Here is an 8,753-nt window from a genome sequence, read left to right on the forward strand (position 1 = left end):
AGCACCTCCTCCTGTTGCTGCTCGCCCCTGCTGGCCCGAGGAGGGGATGCGGCGGCCCCCTATGGCGGCCATGGAGAGGTGCATGGAACAGAGGAGGAGAGGCGGCGTGAGGGCGCTGAGATAGAGGAGGAGAGGCGGCAGGAGGACGTCGAGCGGGACAACACCGACGGCGCCATGGGGGCTAGAGCGGGAGAGAGAAGGGGATGCGGGAGGAGAGACGAGCGGAGGCGGCGGCTGTGGGGATTAACAGTAGGGTTTCAGAGGCTCCAGAATAAACGGCTAAGATGCACAGATGGATTGATCCGACGGCCGAGAAACTCTAAACGCTGTGAGGCCCCGTGCGGGGGCATCATATATACCCCTGGATTCTTTCACACTAAGGGTGTGTTTGGTAGCCTGGGTGAGCTATCTGACCTCATACAAGTTGAGTTCAGCTATGTCCACTACATACAAGTATGCATTATTGTGTTATGTTTGGTAGGTTGTATGAGCCTGGATTCTTTCACACTAAGGGTGTGTTTGGTAGCCTGGGTGAGCTATCTGACCGAGCCCCTCCTGCTCCGCGCGCAGGCCGAGCTCCTCCTCATGGTGATGTGCAGTGAGGAGCGGAGAGGCCGGTCGAGGTCTCCGCGTCCCGCTCGTTTTGCCGGTGAGGCCGAGCTCCTCCCGCCGCGCGGTTGTCGGGCGAGGCCAGGAGAGGTGCTGCGGCCAGGCTGCTCGGTCGCCGGCGCGGCCAGCCGGCTGCTCGGTCGCCGACCCAGAGCTCGGGAGTGGGTCAGATGGTGTGCTTGCTGTCCAGTTGATGGGGAGAGAGAGACGAAGGGATGTGGGCTTGGGGAAATGGGAGAGATGGAGGAGGGTTGGCCAGTGACCCCTAGCGGGCGAAAGAGCATGCGCGCGGTCGCGCGGAACATTTTCCGTATGGACTCAGCTTGGCTGAGTTGCGAAGCTCGATCTCAGCTTCTCAAGTGGGCATGGCTGAGAGCCTGTTTTAGTATGAGGTGGGCATAACTGAGGTGAGCCGACTCAACCTAACAAACAACATATGGTGGGATGAGGTGGGAATATCTGAGGTGAGTCGACCTACCAAACACACCCTAAGTAGATTGCGATCTCTTCGCATAACCAATATGGGACTAAACCCAACATCTCCCTCCGTTAATTAGTTTAATAGACAAAATAATCTCACATGAGTTGGAACAAAATTGTGTTCGTGGAGTTGGTAAATGTTAGTTAACGGCATCTATCATGACTTCCGAAAGGTCCTACCATGCATTTAGGTAGGTTACATTGTGTCAACTTCACATCGCCCCTAATCTTTTTTTATTTTTGAAATATAAACTGAATTCAAAATCGTTGTAATTAACTATATGGTGAAATCATGGAATTCACTTCAAACGAGGTGTTAGACAAGGGGATCTTCTTTTGCCCCCTGTATTTTCTTCCACTTGTTGCTAATCTGATCCAGTCAGTGGTTAACAATCTACTTCCTCCATTCCTTAATGTAAGATGTTTTGGCCAGTAGCTTACGAATACTTTTATATTTAGAAACATACCACAAAGGGAGTATTTGCTAGTGAAGATCTCACTGGTGACCATGACTACCATATAATCCAATATGCAAAGAATACTCTTCTAATGTTACCTGCACAAGTTGATCAGTTAACTACAATATTTTGGCAGACTTTAGTTTTTTCACAGGATTAGTTATTAATTATCAAAAATCATGCAAGATACCTATTAACACCACTGAACAAGAAATTCTAGTTCAAAATGTTTAGGGTATCAAGTGGGTTCCCTCCTCTTCACCTATTGGGTCTGCCTCTAGGAACTATAAGACCCAAAATCCATGATTTAACTCCTCTAGTAGAAGGTACAAAAAGGAGGATTGCTAGCTCCTCTTTCCTAGCATGTGGTGGAAGGCTTCAGGCCTTCAGCTAATAAAATCAGTGCTCACATCAATGACAATCTATTTTTTAGTTTTTTTCATGCGAGATGATGAGAAAGCCAAATGTAATAGTGGGTTAGGTATCATGGACTTGAAGATATACAATGAAACATTGTTGGACTTGATGGAATTTCCCTCCCAGTCATTAGCGTGGGTCACTAAGGAGGCTCCTAAGACCTAACAACAAAAGCCCCAAATTTTCGCCTCCCCTGTTCACTGCCACCACCGTAAATACAATGAAGCTATTGTTCAATCGGAAAGGAGAAGCTTCAACCATTTTTCTTCGAGGTAGTCTTTATTGCCTGTTGGCACAATCTGGAAACAGGGGAATGGAGCAATAGGATGTGCAATCTGGAGTTTAGCGGATGAAAAATGCACGGACATACTTATATAGTTACATATAGGCACATGGTCTGCAAGACTATCGAACAAGAGAATTTGTGGCACTATGGGTTTAAATAGTAGTGAAGAAAACCATCTTGCAAACACAGAAGTCTTCAATATCAATACAAGAAAGCATGTAATGCCCTGGAACTTAAAAAGAGTAGCTACTCCAGTAGTAATTCCTTCCTCTCGCCAGCGACGACAAGAGTGATCCGCATCCGTACATCCCAAACTCCATTTAGAGTTTCATATTTACTTGTTCTTGGGTTTCTGCATGTAAGAAACAGTCTGTAAGTTTAAGGCGACTACTTCGAAAACCGTAGGCTAATTGGTAGGATTAAGCTCATATTGAGCTATGTTAAGGTCTCAAAATTAGAAGCACGCATGGCATGTTGTTTCTTACCCCAGAGCGTGATCCGCCAATACGGAGGTTGTCCATGTTGAGCAAACTCTCCACTTCATCCAGCTCAATGACGGCTTTGATGATTGCGCCTGAAAGGTCCTTGTCGTCGTTTGCGTCAAAAAAGCAGCCTCTCTCCTTGGCATCTGCTACTATCTTCCGCCAAACCGTCTTGCTGCTCACCAATGTGGTCGCATTCCCTACTATCCAGAGACAGTGCCTGCGAAAAAATCAGCACAATGTCACATGCGCGGTTTCATGCAACTCAAGAAACTGAAAACACTGGGAAACTCATCTCACTTGGCCCGTGTCAGCGCCACGTTGGTACGGTTCACGTTGTCAAGGAAGCCGACTTTTCCGGCGCTATTGCTCCGCACGGTGGAGAAGATGATGATATCCTCCTCGGCACCCTGGAACCCGTCCACTGATCGGACCTTCACGGAGAAACTGCCAGGCACCTCGTACGTCCTACCAAGCTTCTCCTGGATGGCACGAACCTGGCCCTTGTATGGCGACACAACGCCCACGCTGAGCGTCCTCCTTGTTTCCATGGACTCTACATGCACAAATCATTTCATTGACTTTCGTGTGCTCTTGATTTGCAATTAAGAAAGCTAGTGTGAGTACCTTTGAACAATCTTTGCACGATCCGGGTCACGGCAGCGACCTCGATGGTGTTCATTAGGCTCTTGTCGTGCTTGCCCAAGCTTTCCTTTCCGCCGTCGATGTTGATGAACGAGTAGGAACCATACATTGGGCCAGTCAGGTGCTTCCTCTCATAGTTTCTGTGTAGGACGTTCTCACCATCAGCGATCTGGTTGCCGTAAAAGCTTGAGACCGGAAACTTGCTTATCCCCGGGTGCATCCTGTACTGCACATCAAGAAGGTGCTTAGGGTGCCCCAGAGAACTTAGCCTCTCAAACAGGCTCCTTCCGAAATCAGCTTCCTCACATACCTGCAAGAGTAAACATTGTTGCAACTAGGGATCAACTAGCAAAAGAGACAACAAGATTCATGCTCAACTATATTTGCTGGTAAGAATATAAGATCACCTTGCTTTTCACAAGTGCTGGTAGTTGGTATTCATCTCCGATGAGAACAGCAAGACGGATGCCAGGAATTTGCAGCGGTATCAGTGATTCACACTCCTTCAGCTGTGCCGCCTCGTCAACTACAAGGAGGTCAAATGGCTTGGCATTTTGCAGGTAGTGCAAACGAGATGAGCTTGAGGCAGTGCAAAGTATGCTCTTGCTGTTCTGCAGCAGGAACTCCTCAATTGACCGCTTCTCAAAAATATCTGGAAGGTGAAAGTTGTTAGACAAGTAACTTAATTTCTCAATACACATGGATCTTGCCTGCTTCAGCTCTGAACGCACGCTGTCTTGCGCATAACCCAAAAGACTCTGAAACAATGAACTGTTTCTTCCATCGGAGGTGTCTCTGAACAGGGTTTGCAGCTGCTTCTCAGGTTCATTCTGCACGACTTTCCCAAACTCTTTAAGCATGTGTACAACCTCAGTCATGTAACAGAAGTTCTGCCCAGATGTAGCAGATCTGGGGAGATCACTGCAGAAAGTCTCAATGCAGATGCGCAGTTCATTTTCGGCTTGCTTGTAATTACGTAAGAAGTAATCCTTGAACGACATTATCTGTACATGCTTCTTATTAGGTTCCTCTTTTACCTGCACATTTTTGTTCTTTTCCTTCCTATCAAGATCCTCCTTTACTTCTGCCTTCTTATTCTTTTCCTTCTTAGCACGTTCCTCTTTTTCCTTCTTAGCACGTTCCTCTTTTTCCTTCTTAGCACGTTCCTCTTTTTCCTTCTTAGCACGTTCCTGGATCTCCCTTTCAATTTTCTGAACATACGAATCATACTGAACCAAGGGTTCCTCAAGAATTCGTACCATGGAACTCAGACAGTTGGTCCACCCTGAACCTGGCGTCAAGCACCGCTGGAGACGACGAACACGCTTCTCCAGGAAAATCTTTGTGAGTCTCTGATCCACGTTCATTCGATCCTCATTTCCAAACAACACAACATCACTCAGAAAGCATTTTTTTCCACTTCCAACAGAGGAATCCTCAATGAGGCTGAGGACCCGAGATGCAACCTCCACCACTGCAGTGTTCGTCGGTGCGCATGTCAGTGTTCTGTGGTTCTTGATCATCATGGACCACAGGAGAGTGCTAATGGTCTTCGTCTTGCCTGTGCCAGGAGGTCCCCATATCAGACGCACCGGATATGTATCCTGCTGCTCCATTGCTGAAACGCAATCAAGCACTGCCATCTGTTGTGACTTGTTGAGGCTGAAATTTTTAAGGTCAAGTGCTCTGTCTTGCAAATGTAAAGGTAGTTCTGACTTGTCCTCCTGGGGAACCAACCATCAGAAAAGAAAATACACGTTATAAAACTCAAAGATGTCAAATAGTAGTTGCTACTTTGCTAGAGAAAACAGGTATCAAAATCAAATTGGAGTACATACCCCTGGAGAATAATTTACGATCTTCTCAATGATGGTAGTGTTCCTAAGTCTTGCAACATGCAGATCCAGTGCGTTCCATATACGGTTGTACGTAGTCATGTTGATCAGGAACACCGCAAAAAGAGGCGGTGCAAGATCTTGTCTCGCCCTTGACAGCTTTACAATCGCATTGCCGTTAGCATCCTCTGCTTTCAGCACTGAGGCAATCACATAAGGCACCTTGCTTCGTCCCAAGTCTGAAATATGCCTCGGTTTCCGATCCAAGAAAACAAGTATATCAGAATCCTTGAGGGCATAAACTTCCCCTGGGTCTCTGTCAGGGTCAGCCTTCTTGACCAATATACTGAATATGGACTGCTTGGAACAAAGTTCCTCAATCCGTTTCACTTCAGTGGCTGGTGCGTGCTTGATACCCTCCAGAGCAGAGTAGAGATCAGCTCGAGTTTCTTCCATCAGTGGTAGGGCAAATGATTCCATGTACTCCTCTAATGAAGTGAAAGTTCTTGGTACTTTCTTAACCTGATATAGAGATTAGCCATTATTTGGTTTGTTCAGACACAAGGTAAGAGAACAAGATTAGCTCGACCAAAAAGAAGACGGGGCTGGGCTAACTATGTACAATAAAACAGTATAACTCGGAAGCTGTGGTTGCCCTCAGTAAAACTGCGACACTAGTTAACTTTTATTTGTTTTGGTTGATGATCGACATGTCCTTATATTGTGAAGTTTCCGATCAGTTAGCCACTGCTTAATATAAGTGCCCTCTTACTGGAAAAGACTACGGAGTAAAAAACTTTTATATGATATACTACCTCCGTCCAAATTGTAAGCATTTTTAGAAATCTAAATCAGATTTCTAAAAAGGCTTACATTTCGGAACTGATGTAATAAGATTTAAACCCTAAAGTATCCACAGAAGTCCATTGGTTTGAGCTGAGAGAACAAATGAAAAATAAAATATAGGAGATATGTAAGACAATAACTAGGTACTGCATAAATCCTGCATGGGCTACTTGGGCAAACATAATTATATCTTCCATGAATGTGTATAAAGATCAAAGACCCTTCTTATGCTCAAATTAATACACATCTTTCTGGCCTACTGTTCAAAATAGTCCTAATGTTCAGTTAGGTTTTCCTGTGACGTCTACTAGTGCTAGTATTTTGGCACATATATTTATCAGTTATCACCAATGTATCCTACAATATCTCATAAAAAAGGTGTCCTGAAAATACATGGCCAATAATCCTAAAAAATGAAGTGCAATAACAAGTCTATAACGAATCTAACATCACGAAAGATACACGCTTATTTTGCAACAACCAAAATTGCGTTGGTTAGTCAGAAGTAGAATTTGTTCATGCTCCCACTAATTCTTGCGATAGTTGGAAGTGATTCCTGTTTTGTGCATGTGGATCACCTAGGCTAGGCAATCATTTCGAAATCAAACGAAGATAAACAGATAAGCTAACTGAAAAGACTTGCCTTCTTCTTGAAGAGATTCCTGTTTTGCACATCTTCAAACGACCACGAGAACATCTGCTGCTCCATCTCGCTCCGCGTCCACGTACTGTACCTGCTATCATTTGCTCGTGCCGACGTTTCGTTTCCCTGCCGCACGAGCAGGAGGTCGTCGTCGTCATCGCTGTCGTAGCTGTAGAAGCTCATCTTGCACCTCCGGGCTCCGGCGAGAGAAGTATTTGATCGGTCGCAAGCTTAGCAAATGCGTCGCTCGGATTCAGGAAGCAGCAAGGCGTCGAGGATTTAAAGGGCGCGGAAGGGAGCCGGCCAGTGCGATTCCGTCTGCAAATTAATTAACTGAGTTGGGATGCGAAGGGCCAAGCGCTTGAGATTACTGCATACGTAGTATATACGCAGTGCAGTGCCCTGTCCAGAATCTCAGCAGCCGCAGCAGTACGGGAAAACACAGAGCATTGATGAACCGATTCAAAACGTCGGACTTGTCGACTCGATTCCAACGAAAATCAACAAGTCGGATTTCGATTGCATTTGAATCCAGGCCGAGACAACTCACCATGGAACCGCGGTCAGCGCGATTGGAGGCTCGTTGCCGTCCGCTGCCGCCGCGGGCCTCCCACCCTCGCCACTGCCGCGGTCCAGCACATTTTCTTCGAGCTCGTCCCGGACCGCCGTCGGCAGAGATCGCCATTGCCGCATTGAGGACCTCCCGCAAGCTCGTCCGTGGAGTTCGCAAGAGCCCGCGCGTGCCGAAGCGGAACCACCGAGCCTCCGGCCGGCTTGCCCGGACCCGGGGCGTTGACCTCAGTGGCCCGGATTGTGGAACTCCACCTCAACGCTTTGACTCGGGAAGTGCAAATGCCTCGATGTGGGGCGTTATTAAACAATATAACGTGTCTCCGAAAAAAATAAAAAATCTCCGAGGTCACATTTTTAAATTTTTCACGACAAACCAACTTTTCTTCGCCGTTGATTTTATTCAATGTTAGCTTCAAAAAAAAATTTGACACGAAATATCAGCTTCAAATTTCATCCCACGGAATTCAGATATTGTTAGAAAAAACTACTACGTCCGTTCCAAAATAAGTGTCTTAGTTTTATCTACCTGAGTGGTCCGGATCGTGGAGCTGCATGTTAACGATTTGACTCGCGAACTGCAAATCTCAATGCCTCGATGCGGGGCGTTAAACAAAAAACGTGTCTCCGAAATAAATAAATAAATGAATGAACTAAAACTAAAACGAATCATTTTTTTGCTGAACGTTTTTGTCCGAGGTCACATTTTTCAAATTTTCACAACAAACCAACTTTTCTTCGCCGTCGATTTTATTCAATGTCAGCTTCAAATTTCATCCCACGGAACTCGGATATTGTTAGAAAAAAAACTAGCATGGTGCCCTTGCAAATGCGAGGGCATGATCTTTAAGCTTTAGTTATTTAGCATTTTTACTCTTTAATTATTTGTAATTTTTTATATCCATAAATGTCATTATGTATAAAAAAAATGATATAGCAACCATCAACAGTATTTTGTGAATAAATTACAGCATGTGTTGTTAACAAGTTTACTCCGTATACAAAAAAATTGTTGTGATATCTCAAAATTATCACACCAATGATTCATACTAGTGGTTGGGACGCTCTATTGGGCGCCTCCTCGCCGAAGCTCTGGGTCCCAATTCCCGTGATTGTCCTTGCATCCCAATCGCATTCTAATGTTGGACTACATTTTTTTTGTGCAAGACAACTTCGTGCGCCTTTAGCTGTGTTATACCGATAATTACCAAGTGGAATTAAAAATGGGAACCTTGTATTCAGACAATTATATCTGGGCCTGCATGGATTAATCGAGCGAGAATCAATGAGCAGCTAGCTAGAGGCCAAAGAGAGAAAACATACATTAGAGCAATTCCAATAGTATAGCCAACTGTTGGCTATAACAAGATGTCATATCATTTGTAGTCATCATATAGCTAACATGTATAATAGTTGGCTATAAGAATGTAGTACTTTATTAATATATGGCCCACTTTTCACTCTCACAAGGTGCCTGGAGAG

The 8,753-nt window shown here is 45.3% G+C and overlaps 1 protein-coding gene across 1 annotated transcript; it reads right to left on the reverse strand.

Moving 5' to 3' along the window:
- Positions 1–2,372: 2,372 nt before the first annotated feature.
- LOC124688065 (helicase SEN1-like) lies at positions 2,373–5,710 on the reverse strand. The gene is made up of 6 exons (XM_047221780.1): positions 5,216–5,710; positions 3,785–5,101; positions 3,360–3,687; positions 3,033–3,288; positions 2,736–2,952; positions 2,373–2,602 (listed from the first exon to the last, which is right to left on the reverse strand). The coding sequence occupies exons 1-6, from the start codon at positions 5,690–5,692 to the stop codon at positions 2,585–2,587; spliced, it is 2,613 nt and encodes an 870-aa protein (XP_047077736.1). The 5' UTR covers positions 5,693–5,710; the 3' UTR covers positions 2,373–2,584.
- Between the last annotated feature and the right edge of the window lie 3,043 nt (positions 5,711–8,753).

Source organism: Lolium rigidum, chromosome 2, assembly GCF_022539505.1.
Source record: "Lolium rigidum isolate FL_2022 chromosome 2, APGP_CSIRO_Lrig_0.1, whole genome shotgun sequence".
Lineage (NCBI taxonomy): Eukaryota > Viridiplantae > Streptophyta > Magnoliopsida > Poales > Poaceae > Lolium > Lolium rigidum.